This window comes from Somniosus microcephalus, chromosome 4 (assembly GCF_052327205.1).
Source record: "Somniosus microcephalus isolate GS21.2 chromosome 4, FLI_Smic_1.0, whole genome shotgun sequence".
Lineage (NCBI taxonomy): Eukaryota > Metazoa > Chordata > Chondrichthyes > Squaliformes > Somniosidae > Somniosus > Somniosus microcephalus.
The window spans coordinates 242,957,377-242,971,386 of record NC_140990.1 but is presented as its reverse complement, the minus strand read 5'-3'; the positions used below and the strand labels follow the sequence as shown (position 1 = coordinate 242,971,386).

General features: G+C 45.9%; 1 protein-coding gene across 1 annotated transcript in view; it reads right to left on the bottom strand.

Annotated features, from left to right (window-relative positions):
- The window catches only part of pde11a (phosphodiesterase 11a), a 544,209-nt gene that overhangs the window by 255,333 nt on the left and 274,866 nt on the right, over positions 1–14,010 (bottom strand). The window contains exons 6-7 of the mRNA XM_085986089.1: positions 10,558–10,690; positions 4,975–5,050 (exon numbers count right to left, since the gene is read on the bottom strand). Of these exons, the coding sequence (XP_085842215.1) occupies positions 4,975–5,050; positions 10,558–10,690 (209 nt within the window). The remainder of the gene's footprint in view (positions 1–4,974; positions 5,051–10,557; positions 10,691–14,010) is intronic.

Genomic DNA, 14,010 nt, shown 5'->3' with positions numbered 1-14,010 from the left:
GTGCTAAATCAGGCGCTACACACCTCTCTTAAGGCACTAAGGCCGAGGAGCGAGGCGCTACCTCAGAGGGCGGGCGCAGCGCAGGTGCTGTCAGTTAACGATTGAACACAGACACACTGGCGCCGGTCAATTCTTAAAGGGGAGGGTCGATCTAGCTCTGCAGCCACACCCTGCTCACTGGAGCCTTGAATCTCGGCCTGGGCAGACCTGTGGCTAAATCTAGCAGCCAGACACTACGGAAAGGGCCAGGGAGCGAGCACAGCGCTTCTGCGAGCGGGCTTTGGAGGCTCTGGTTCGCGGGGTGGAGCGCAGAAGATCTATTCTGTACCCAAAGAGTGGCAGGAGGCCTTTGCTACGCGAGTACAGAAGAGTGTGGAGGGAGGTGGCTCAAAGCGTTTCCTCAAGCAGCATGGTGCCTAGGACCCATGTGCAATGTAGGAAAAAGTTCAACGACCTCACTCGGGTCATCAGGATGAGTGCCTTTTTTTCAAAACCGCTTCATCCCTCCATCTCAACCTCACTTTATGGCCAGACGGTCTTGAAAGCCCCAATGCCCAACACTCATCCAACACCTATGGCCCTTTCATCAAACACACACGCACATTCCACACTTTGCATACAGTAAGGGCTATTCAACTATGGGAGGCACATCAGGCAAGACCATGACTGCACACAGTAAGGGCTATTCAACTATGGGGGGCATATCAGGCAAGACCATGGCTGCATACAGTAAGGGCTATTCAACTATGGGAGGCACATCAGGCAAGACCATGGCTGTATATTTACTCAGACGCCGTCCTTTTTCTTGCAGGCCAAGCTGTCTCATAATAGGAGACAGCAGCAACGGACCGGTGGAGGGCGGCCTCAGCTTCAACCCCTCAGCGATCTTGAGGAGCGCATCCACAGGATTGTGGCAAGCAGGGTGATTGGTCCCGTTGCCACTGGAGACGTCGACCCCGTTCTGGACAGCAATGGTAAGGTCATCACCTTTTTGTCCTCTCTCCTTCCACTTGTTCCTCACAACAGCAGCCTTTGACACTTTCAATCCAAATGCTGCACTCATGCCTCCCTTTCCTCACGCTAAAGCCACTCTTGTACCTCCCTGCTTTCAGATGGTGATTCACCAGGTGAGGAGATGGGCCCTCAAGCTGCCAGTGGGAGTGAAGCTGAAGGCTAGAGGAAGAGGAAGCCGGACCATCAGCGCCACCCTCTACCGAGGCAGCCCATGCCCATACTGGGGACACGCCTTCCCTGGACGGGAGCAGGGGGGAATGGTCTGATGAGGGTGATGCTCCAGGACCCAGCGGGCTGCAGCAACACAATGGGGGTAGGGAAGCTCGGGGGTCTTCTCCCCGGAGAGAGAGTATGGCCTCGAGTCCTGCTGCACTGGACGCAGACGAGGAGCGAGTCCTCGCTGAAATGAGCGCCCAGGCGGAGCAAAGGCACACTGAGCTCATGGCTGCAGTGGCAAGGTTGCCCGAATCCATTGAATCACTGGCAAGGAGTGTGGAGCACTTTGCTGTAGCACAGGCGGCTGCCACGCAAATGCTAAGTGCTGCAATGCAGTCAGTGGCTGGTCTCATGCAGACACAGACTGAGGCCACGTGAGCACTGACTGCTGCCACCCTCGCTGGATCGGGCACATTTCCCCGGGGCTCTCACGCGCCGCAGCAGGCCAGCAATCTGTGCTCCATCAGATTGCTCCAGATGCTGAAATGCTGCCCCGTGGGAGTGCCAGTGTGTCGGTCGAGCAGCGAGTTGCTGTCCTCTCTCAAGATGACGCCATTCCTGCTGCCACCACTGGCACTTCTCTACTGCTGCCGCCCATGCAGAGTTGGTGCAGTCAGCAGCCGGGCCCTCCAGGCCCAGAGCTGGTCCAGGCCGTCCCTCAAGGGTATCTGCAGTCTCAGTTTCTGACACTCAGCAGCCTTCCCCCAGCCTTGCTCCAGCCACTGGGAACCCATTACGGAGGAGCTGCAGGGTGGGAAGGGGGGAATTTTGCAAGGGAAGCAGATCACCCTCGAAGGGCAAAAAGTAGGAGGTGTGGCAAAATGTTTTTCATTGTTTTATTGAAGGCCAAGGTTCGTGGTCAAATTTTTGTTACTGCTTTGGACATTGTCTCCAGGTTGTGAGAGCCAGTTATGTGAATGACTGCTTTTTTTTGTGTTTCTTTCTATTACTTTGTCATGCGGGAATGAGACACACAGAGTTTGTGAAATAAAGAAGTGTCTGTATTCAAAATGTACATGTTTGGTCTTTGCACTCATTGTTGCCTTGACCGGCTTAGGGGTTGCGGGATGGTTTCTTTCAGGTTGTTTGAATGGCAGAAGCCATTCCCTCAGAGGGGGCCTAGAAGCGACTTGCTATGAGCCTTTGACAGATGGCCCTTCCACTTTGTACACTGTGTGCCTCCCTCCCGCCTTGGTGCTGCTGATGATCATCCTCCTCATCTTCCTCCTCCTCCTCTGCTGGTGCTCCAATGCCTGGTGGCATTGGCTGGGTCCTGAGGATTGCAAGGTTATGCAGCATGCAGCATACAACAATGAAGTGGGAGACTCGCTCAGGCAAGTACTGCAGGGCTCCTCCAGAATGGTCCAGACAGCGGAACCATTGCTTGAGCACACCGATTGTGTGCTCAACGATGTTCCTGGTAGCTTGATGGCTCTCGTTGTATCGTAGCTCAGCAGGGGTGCTGGGCGAACGGAGAGGTGTCATCAGCCAGGTGCACAGAGGCCCCGAGAAGCCAACCTCCTGGGTGATGCGGTGCCTGGAAAAGGTCTGCCACAGAAGTCTGGCACAGGATGAAGGCATCGTGGCTGCTGCCTGGAAAGTGGGCATTGACAGCGAGTATCAGCTGTCTGTGGTCACAGACCAACTGGACGGCTAAGGAATGGAAGCCCTTTCGGTTGCGGAAATCCTCGGCATTCTCTTGCGGCGCCCGCAAAGCCACATGCGTGCAGTCAATGGTGCCCTGCACCATGGGGAAGCCCGCTATCATCGCAAAGCTCGTTGCGCGTTCTTGCTGCTTGTCCGGCGTCATGGGGAAAGAGATGTACTCTCGTCTCCTTTTAAAGAGGGCATTTGTTACCTGACGGATGCAGCAATGCACCGCGAACTGGGAGATATTGGCGATGTCCCCAGTAGCTGATTGAAATGAGCCGGTGGCATAAAAGTTGAGAGCCACTGTTATCTTCACTGCCACTGACAGAGACGTCCTGCTCCTCAGTTGAGGCTGCAGATCTGGCTGAAGCAGATGGCAGAGCTCAGTGACCACCTCCTTGCTGAATCGCAGCCTTCACAAACACTGCTCCTCAGACATAATATTGTAGGAGAACTGTTGGCGAAAAACCCTGGGAGGGTAAGGTCTCCTGTACCGAGGCCTGTTGGCCCTCCTCCATCTGGCCATGATTGCCACTCTCTCTGCGTCTCTGTGCCCTCTGAATGTGATGGAGAAGGACGACATTCCCATCCATTGCAGCCCCAATGGGCAATCAAAGTTATGAAGGTCAAAAAGCAAAGCACCTGCAAAGTTATGGTCAGAAGCCAAAACTACCTCAGACAGCGTTGACTCAATGCAGAAGTCTCTCTTTCTCTCTTTGTCTCTCTCCAAATCTCTCTCTCTCTCTCTCTCAGAATGAGTGGTGCAAAAATGGCTACCACACAAAAGCCAGGAAGAGGCCCCCTTTAAATAGCGCCCCCCCCCCCCAGCACCACAGCGACTGGGATGCGTTCCAGTCAACCTGTTGTTGGTAGCGCCAGGCGGAAAGGAAGGGGGCGCCACTGAATTTCCGGACCGGGGCGCCCCAAGGGCGTTGCACTCTCGAATGACGTCAAGATCTGCATGCGCAGGAGATCGGGCGGTATTGTTTAGCGCCGCCGCAAAATGTCCGGTCAATTTCACGAGAGGCGCAGATATCGTCGCACCCCGGGCGCTAATTGGTTTTCGCCCCACTTAGCGCCCTCTTAAGGCACTAACGGGTGGCGCTACCAACTGAATTTTTCCCCATTGTCGTTAACATGGTGATTAAGGCAACTGATTTGAATATTTTCATACTTTTGCAGACTCTTTTATTTTTCAATTTTTTTAAGGATAATACTTGCTCTTTCAAGGAATATATCTTTTCTGCCTTTCCTCATTCTATGATTTCCTTGTATCAGGCACCATCCATTGCTGAGAGGGTGCACTGGTGTCCTGCTGACAGGCCTTCACCAATATGTCCTGAAACCATCCACTGATCATGTATGCGAGTGGCCAAGATGAATTTTCTTGCTTAATCTGTGGAAAGTGCCTGGATACTGCTTGGTATGACCCCATTATGACATGGCTGCATCTCCAGGAGAAATTGTGAATTCCCATAACACCACTCCATGACATGCATCGTTGGTGCGCCAACACACTGTTGCCTTAACTTGTCTATTTTTAGATTAATCATTTCTCTTGATAAGCTGATCATCACCTCGTGTGTGCTTTCGTCACAGGATAGAGCAGTCTGGAACACAGACAGTCCTCAGTACTGCTCCACGATCAACCAGTACAAAGAGTGATTCAAAGGAGGGAGAAGGAACCAAAACAGTGCTGGCTTTTCCTTTCTCTTTCTTGTCCCTCTCCATGGAGGGACATCTAATTGTAGTATATTACTCCATCCTGCCACCCATACAGCCTGGCCAAGAATTGCTGAAATCACCCACATGAGGAAGGGGAAATTAGTGTGACTGGCAGTGCTGGAATACACATCTACACCTGTCCCATCTAGAGGTTTTTCTGACGAAGGGTCATCGACCTGAAACGTTAACTCTGTTTCTCTCTCCACAGATGCTGCCCTGGCCTGCTGAGTAGTTCCAGCATTTTCTGTTTTTATATTAGAGGATTTTTTCTCTTTTGCTACTTGGATGCTCCAGAACATAATGGCTTTGAAAAGTTATCAAATTGAATGTTGAAATAAAATTACATTTAAGGAATCACTAAACACGTACCAATTATCTGGTGGCCACTGTTCCATATTGGTACACAAAGGACTGAACGGGTATGGAAACCAGAAATCTGATCAGCCTAAATACAAAAGCAAAGCAGTTTCTTTAAATGGTATATTTGATATCAAAAGTCAGACTTTAATCTTAATTGAAAACAGATGGCATTACTACACAGTAGAAGTTAATCAGACAACAAACCTTCTAGTAGATTGGTATAGTGGGGCACCCACCACTACTGACTAAATCAGAAGAAGTGACCAATGTAGAAATCCAGCCAAAGGAAAATAGAAGTAATAATAATTAACTGTTTTCATGTTAGATTGCAGCAAGTATAAAATGACCCCAGCACCTATGTAGTTAAATGTACTCCCCGCGTTTGAAGATGTGCTACGAGTTATGTCTGTATTTGGTCAAGCACTGATAAATGTGACATTAATGCTGCATCAGTCTGTTGCATGTTCTATTTTTAGAGGTTATTAAGCTGCAAGGCACCTAGAGAATAGAAGCAATGGCTTTAAGCAACAAATATGTCAAGTCACTCAGTGACATACAATATTCATGATCCCAATATGTGACCTTTTTATAACATCATATGTAAAAGTCTATGGGTAGGGAGGGGGATTATTATGGAAACTATAATGTTGTCCAGACAATGTGCAATACAGTTCAAAAATCTCATTTATTTGAACAGAGAACCCTAAAACAGGGTTTGCATTTTTTGAATCCTTTTGCATGTACAGTTGTCAATCAGTGGAATTTATGACTAGCTTTTTGCTCAAGGATATTCCAAACTAAATCTCCAGCTGTGTGTCCTCTTGAGAGCCACATAATATATAAAGAAAAGCAAAAACATTTAATTAAAAAGTTAGTTGAAAGCTTGTTTGATGGTGGAGTTGGGTAAGGTCAGTGTATGACTGAACCATACAGATTTAATTCTCAGCCTGTGGGGTGTTAGCTAATCTAATTGACCTTAGTTTCCTAGACTAAAGATAAATCAGACAGGTTTTGTGCTCCTGTTCACTATCCAATGGTCACAGTTGTATACATGTAGATAAGAATAGGATTGGGCTCAGCTCCGATTCCCCTCCTCTACACATAATTGAATAACCCGCTGCTGCTCACTGTCTGGTTTCACACATGCAGAATGACCACTTTGGCGAGGTATCGGATAGCATCAGCACCCATTGAACAGTACCCCAGCGTGAGACACAGCTTTCAGGATGGGAAGGGAGATAATTGGAGGGGTTGTGTTTTTTAAAAAGATGTTTTGAAAAATTAAATTGATACGGTCTTTTTATTTAACAGTACTTCTACATTCAAATATCTTTCCACAGTTCTGTGAATAAAGTAATTTAATTTTTTTTAATATCCATTTTGTGGCTACTTTTCTTCTAATTTCAATGTGAGTATTTCTGCTCCTGTGGGTGGGAGTGACGTGATTACAGGTACAAAGTGTTCTTACATTGGGGGCAATATGAAGCTGCCTGTCACAGCTATTAAAGTAGCTGAATGTCTGAACCCACAGCCAGTGGTAGTTCCTAGATTGGTGTTATTTCTACTTTTGGAAACCTAACAAACAATTTTGTAATTATGGGGGTAAAAAATGAAACCAGTCATAAGTATTATAAAAGTAAAGTTGAAGTAAATGAGTTGAGATTATTTCATTATATGGTGCTTTAAGGGGGTGGAGAAAGAAAGGGCAGATCTCTGCAATTAACTAATTTTGTAATCTTCTCTGAGTAAGTGCTAGACAGTAATAAATGATTGTTTAGGATAAGCAGTATGGTGCTGTGGGACTTGTTTTGCACCAATGTTTGGCACCATAGTGTTATCAGACTTTTATTTCCCATATTGCAGTAACATCCGACCATTTTCATGCATCTCCTAGTTCTGGTTGGGAGCAGCATTAATAGGATCTGGGAGCAAGTCACCCATGTGTTCTTCCAGCTGCAGTCATGCATGCCCCGCAGAGACCAAGAGAAAATAATGATGGGGGTGGGGGGTGAGTAAATAGGTGAGTGCTGCAAATGAACAAATGTAGCTTTCCTTCTATTCTGAATGTGCGAGAGGATTTTACTTTGTAGTTACATATGATTGCTTTAAAGCAGTGCCATAAGAACTTTCCAGCTTGCCAAGCCAGAAGTTCCCATAGAGGAATTAAGATGGCAGAGTACAAGTCAATTGTGACAAACCAGACATGTGGCTATGCACACACATATACAAAGAAATGAATCTTTTGATATGTTTCTTGCAAATAGAATGAACTTTAAACCCTTTCTGGAATGTAGCCAAGCTATCCCTTTGAAGGATCAAAGCACATTACTAGGATGCTTTCCTATATATTCTGTGGAGATAGGCTTCTGAAATTAGCCAATTTAATGTAAAGGCACTTGGAATAAGGTGTGAATGGATTTGAGGCTAGCATCTATTATAAGACTGTCAAACTAAAGCCAGCCAGGTTCACTGTATCTTTTAGTTGATGAGCAGCAAATACCTGCAAAACCTAACTTAAGTAACCTGATTCTCACGATGAGGAATGCATTGACAGCTCCACATTCAGTCATTGAAATATGTTTGGCCACTTTCTGCCAGTTCTTCTTGTTCAGTCATTGTAGAAGTGAGCATCCCGTCCAAGTCACACATCATCCTTACTTGGAAATATATCGCCGTTCCTTCATCATCGCTGGGTCAAAATCCTGGAACACCCTCCATAACAGCACTGTGGAAGTACTTTCACCACAAGGACTGCAGCTGTTCAAGAAGGCGGCTCACCACCACCTTCTCAAGGGCAATTAGGGATGGGCAATAAATGCTGGCCTTTCCAGTGACGCCCACATCCCGGAACAAATTAAAAAAATGTGAAGGCTGCATGGGATAGTCTCAAATCACATACAAGTTTTTTTTTTTAAGTACTGGTGCAGGTTCAGGATTATTAGGTGAGTTTGTGAAATATTGTGCATTTTGTTGGTTTGTGAACCAAGGATGTGTAAGTTACATGTTGTAAATTGAGTGGTGTGGTGGGTTAGACACTGGCCTATCTTCATTAGGCCCCCTCTACCCCATCAGGTGGGCGTAAAAGATCCCACAACAACAACAACTTGTATTTATATAGCGCCTTTAAAGTAGTAAACCGTTCCAAGGCGCTGCACAGGAGTGTTTGAAGACAAAAGAATTGACATCGATCTACATAAGGATAAGTGAGGGCAGGTGACCAAAAGCTTGGTCAAAGAGGTAGGTTTTAAGGAGCGTCTTAAAGGAGGAAAGAGAGGTAGCGAGGCAGACAGGTTTAGGCAGGGAATTCCAGAGCTTAAGGCCTAGGCAACAGAAGGTACGGCCACCAAAGGTTGAGCGATTATAATCAGGGATGCTCAAGAGGGCAGAATTAGAGGAGTGCAGATATCTTGGGGGGTTGTGGGGCTGAAGGAGATTACAAAGATAGGAAGGGGCGAGGCCATGGAGGGATTTGAAAACAAGGATGAGAATTTTGAAATCGAGGTGCTGCTTAACCAGGAGCCAATGTAGGTCAGTGAGCACAGGGGTGATGGGCGAACGGGACTTGGTGCTAGTTAGGACATGGGCAGCCGAGTTTTGGATGACCTCAAGTTTACGTAGGGTAGAATGTGGGAGGCCAGCCAGGAGTGCGTTGGAATAGTCAAGTCTAGAGGTAACAAAGGCATGGATGAGGGTTTCAGCAGCGGATGAGCAGAGGCAAGGGCGGAGACGGGTGATGTTACGGAGGTGGAAGTAGGCGGTCTTTGTTATGCTGCGGATATGTAGTCGGAAGCTCATTTCAGGGTCAAATATGACACCAAGGTTGTGAACAGTGTGGTTCAGCCTCAGACAGATGTTAGGGAGAGGGATGGAGTCAGTGACTAGGGAACGGAGTTTGTGGCAGGGACCAAAAACAATGACTTCGGTCTTCCCAATATTTAATTGGAGAAAAGTTTTGCTCATCCAGAACTATGTCGGACAAGCAGTCTGACAATTTAGACATCGTGGAGGGGTCAAGAGAAGAAGCAGTGAGGTAGAGCTGGGTGTCGTCAGCGTACATGTGGAAACATGTAGATGAGAAATAGGAGGGGGCCAAGAATAGATCCTTGGGGGCACCAGAGGTAACGATGCAGGAGCGGGAAGAGAAGCCGTTGCAGGTGATTCTCTGGTTACGATTAGATAGACACGGCACTATTCGAAGAGGAGCAGGGGAGTTCTCCCCGGTGTCCTGGACAATATTTAACCCTCAATCAACGTCACTAAAACAGACTAGATGGTCATTATTTCATTACTGTTTGTGGGCCCTTGCAGTTCGCAAACTGGCTGCCACATTTCATTACATTACAAGTGACTACACTGTAAAAAGTAATTTATTGGCTATAAAGCACTTTGGAACGACCTGAAGTCGTGAATGATGTTATAAAACTGCAAGTTCTTTCGTTTTTCAGACTCAAATGCAGCCCAGGTTGATGGATGAGTCTCCTCTGTCTGCTAGCTCTAAAGGTCCTGTACGGAATTAGTTTGGGCAATTTCAATCCAGTTGCTCGTGGTGATGGGCTATAATACAAAACTGGTATTAATTGGCAGTCTCACTCAGATGTCACAGGATGACTGGTGTGGGTAATGGAAAAAATGTCACACTGATGCAGGAGATGGTGCTCTTCTCAGCTTGAGGCTACAGCATGTTGTTAGGATAATAGAGGAAGCTTTATTCAGTATTGTGCTGTTCTATACCTGACCTAGGAGTGCTTGGTGGTAACACTGAACGGCTGAAATAGGAAGAGTTCCATTCCTCAGCAAAAACATTGCTCATCTTGAAGAGCACAATTTTTTTGGGGGGGGCAGGGGTGTACTTTAGTAGAATGTGCTGTCTTGTTCTTTTGCTGTTTAATTTTAGTTTTTAATAAACCTGTTTCAAAGATGGTAGTTTAAGCCACATGGCCTAATAAAGTAATTATTCTTCTGTCATTGAAACACTAGGAATACACCAGCGGGCTGCTTCATTTCAGTGACAAGAATGTTCTGTTTAACCCTGTAATGTGAATATTACCAACTACTGTGCGTATAAGGTAAGGAGTGAGAGCTTGATTATGTGAGTAATCTTTGGCATTGAGCCAGCGACTAAAGTCAGCAAACCCACTATGATCTTTACAATAATACTTATTTTGAAGCATTTTAAAGGGATCTTAATTAAGTTGCATTTTAGAAAGTTTTCAAAATACAGGTAAAGTAATAAATTATATTTTAAAAATCATTGTATGGAATTACCATTTAATAATCATCTATTAATTCTGTAGTACTAAGCTGACATCACCACTGTTACACCTTATGATGCTTTTATATTACAGGAGTACAGATGACAAGTTCTCCCGCTTGTCGATTGCACTCCTTAGTTTAAACAAGCTGATGTTCAGGCAAGCCTCCCATGAAAATGTAAGTCTAGTAAATCTGCCATCAGGTTAAGTCTTTATATTCCTTAAACACAGGATCAGTAAAAGGGGACAGCACCACATGGAAGTCACTCTAGTCACTCTCTTAAGACACGAGAATCTGTACAGTCATGTTACTTGAGAGCTAGTTTGAAGGGTTACTCACTTCAGCATCGAACCGTGGATCTTGATATGCATCACTGATGTTCACTGGGAGACCTGTTGAAGCTACAAGCTCAGCAATGCTGTTGTTAATTAGCCAATCTGAATATGATGATTTTTCTATGCTGTCTTTTAAGCTTTTGAAGAACATAAAAGATACAATTACTCTAAACTCATAATACAGTGTATTTGCCAATTGTACACATTACTTCATTTAAACTGTTGCACAGTTAAATTGGCCAAATTAAACAGACATTTTACTCTTCCAATTAAATGGTAAAGGAATTACAGTACACTTAATCAACTAATTTCCGACATTACAACAGTGACTACACTTCAAAAGTACTTCATTGGTTGTAGAATGCTTTGGGACATCCTAAAAGGCGCTATGTAAATGCAAGTCTTTCTTTCTTTCTAAAAGGCTACATAAATCATTCTATTCTTCTATTACAGAAAAAGAAAAGTAGCAATTTAAGAGCCAATTTTAAATTGGGGCGGAAATTGGGGCCATGGGGGCCAAAACTGGCAATGAACCGTCCGGCCCCCCGGAGTGTACGAGCTGCCAAATTTTAACTCCTGGGCCTCATTTACATGTCCCAACACTTACTCTCATCCAAAGCTGGTGGGAATGATGTCACTGCTGGCAACTGGAGTCAAAATTGGTGCTTGTTCCGATTAACCCTGCCTGCACTGTTCCTGATTTGGGGGGATAAAATCGGCCTTTCAGTACTTTATAAATTTGCTTAGTCTAAAATCTGCACTTTATGTATAATTTTCTTAACATAGAGTGAAAGCAAGATTTTTTCCAAAGTGTCTTTTATTAAGTGAACAGAACTTTTAAGAATCACAAACAGATAATCTTATCAAGGTCAAGAATTCTAATTCATCTGTTTTGTTAATAGCCACACTTTCATAATAAGCCTAAAAAACAAGCATATATTTCCTACTCCTCTCAATGCTAATAACTTTTAGCTTAAATGCAGCACAAGGACACTCCTAAAGATTAGCTGCCAAGTTCAGATTTATGAATGTAATTATTAGTGTGAAGGTCAATGCAATATGAGGCCATCAGCTTCCCTTGTTGGAATTATTTACTGATTTCTCCAGTAGTCCTGCTATAGTATCTACTATACAAATCAACCAACCTTATTACCATTTAACATTAACATTAACCCATGTCAAAAAAGTTAGAAAGAAAAATACTCATTACAGGAATATTATTGAAATTGTACTGACTACTTCATATCACAAATACATCACTGAGTCTGTACTGTGCTGTTCAGTCATTAGTGGGTACACATATTGAGCAGTATACTGTGTGGTATATACCAATACCTCCTGTGGGCAAACACTACCTGTTATGCAGTGAGTTTACGCCATTATAGTGCCTAATTAGGAAAATGTTGGGTAGATTTTAGCTTTAGGCGGCAGACCAGCGGATCGTGCAGGCAGCCGGCAGTTCCAGTGGCGAAGAGGCTGACATGATTTTGAAGCCCAGGCCTTATCTGAATGTGACTGGCAGGCTGTGGATGTTAAATGGGTGCCCCAAGGCAGCTCGCAGGTTTAGGGCCACAGCTGGGATGTAGTTGGCAGCTGCAGGTAGGTCCTGGGAGAGGGAAAGGGAGGGGAGAGGGAAAGGGAGGGGAGAGGGAAAGGGAGGGGAGAGGGAAGGGAGAGGGAAAGGGAGGGGAGAGAGAGAGAGGGGAGGGAAGAGAGGGGGAAGGGAAGGGAAAAGGGGAGAGGGGAGGGAAGAGGGAAGAGAGGGGGGAAGAGAGTGGAAGGGAAGGGGAGGGAAGCCGAGGGGGCGACAAGCCCAGGATCACAGTATTTTTCTGGGCCTGGCAGAGCCACAAGAATAATGTAAAACTTCCCTTTCCATGGTCTCTTCGGCTCTATCGTCAGTGAAACTGGTTGGAGCTGCTGGGCGGCCTGATTAGCTCAATCTTAAAATGTTCATCGAGGTCCTAGAGTTCCTGATTTGTATATTAAAGAGGTGTCCCACCTGAACAGGCAGGCGCTTCAGCACCCCCCCCCCCACCCCGCATAAGTCTACTGACCCCATTTTGAGACTGTTCCCGCCCTGTCACCACCAATCTCGGCAGGTTAGAATTGTGTTTCACCAAAGTAATTTAGACAATTCAGCCTGGCAGTAGGTGTGTGAAAATGTGTTTCTCCAATTGGATAGTTTATATTTATATATCCGGGGAAAATAGGGAGAATCAAAGGGCTGGATTTTATTAATGGATGCGGGTTGAGGGCAGGCCCGCTGCTCGGCAGCTTTAGGACCTGCACCCGGCTGCTGCCTCCCAGCACTTCCGATTTTGGCTTCATTGGTCTCGTTACGGCCGATGTGCGGGTCCCTCCAGGCAATTGCTTGGAGGATGTCAGTTTCTCATGTCTGATGACGTGTTGTTTGTTTGAAAATTTAAAGGGGCCATGTCCCCTTTGCATACAAATGTCATTGGGATGGCTTGGTGCTGTATTATATAGAAAGTGGAGTTGACAGCGTCTGTCCCGAGCAAATTTAATGAATGATATTGCTGGTCATATTATTCCAGAAAGAGATTCATGATTTTTTGATATATGACTTTATTATCTGACTATGAAATGAAAAAGATGCCAGATGTGTTCCAATCATTTGCTTAGTAATATTAATGCTTTTTCTCTTAAAGGTGCTGGGAGCTGCAGGAATGGCAGCCCCAATAACTAAGGCTGTACCCAGGTTCAATGAGGGCTCTCTCCATGCTCTTGTTGAGGGAGTTAGAGGACGTCAGGAGCTCCTCTTCCCTGGAAATGGAAGGAGGAGGCCTCCCTCAGCAAACCAAGGCAGCTTGGCTGCAAATTGCTGAGGGCGTGAGCTCGAGATCTGTGTACAGGCGCACATGGGTTTAGTGTCAAAAAGGTTTAATGATCTGCTGAGATCACCTAAAGTGTGGCCTCTGTGTTCTGGGAAATGGAAGTTCAAGAGTGAGGGTTCAGGGCGATTTCCATGTAGAATGATGGTGGTGACACTGAGCGCAAACCACCGTTTATTGGACAGATGATGCCTGGGGTTTGAGACTATCGGACTTATATTCATCTCCATGTGCCAGCCACCTGTGGTTGAAGCGTAAGCTTATGCGAATCTGGCATGGATGAGTGCATCCCTGGCCTGACGGCCATCATTATGGTCGCCTGCTGCTGGATTGGCCACATCCGGCCCTGCAAGGCGTCACTCTCTGTCCTCCTCCTCGTCCTCCTCATCTTCCTCCAAGGAGGCTGTGTGCTGAGTCACTTGTTCATCCGGCAGCACTAAGCCGCGCTGCTCTTCCTCCGAATCTGATGACCAGGATGAGAGGATGTAAATGGTTCCCATCCCGTTGGTATAATTTCAGTTGAGGCAAGAAGCTTGCAATCGCGCACTCAAAGTGGCCTGAAATTATTCCAATCAGTTCAAACAGCAGATGTGTGTCAGCTT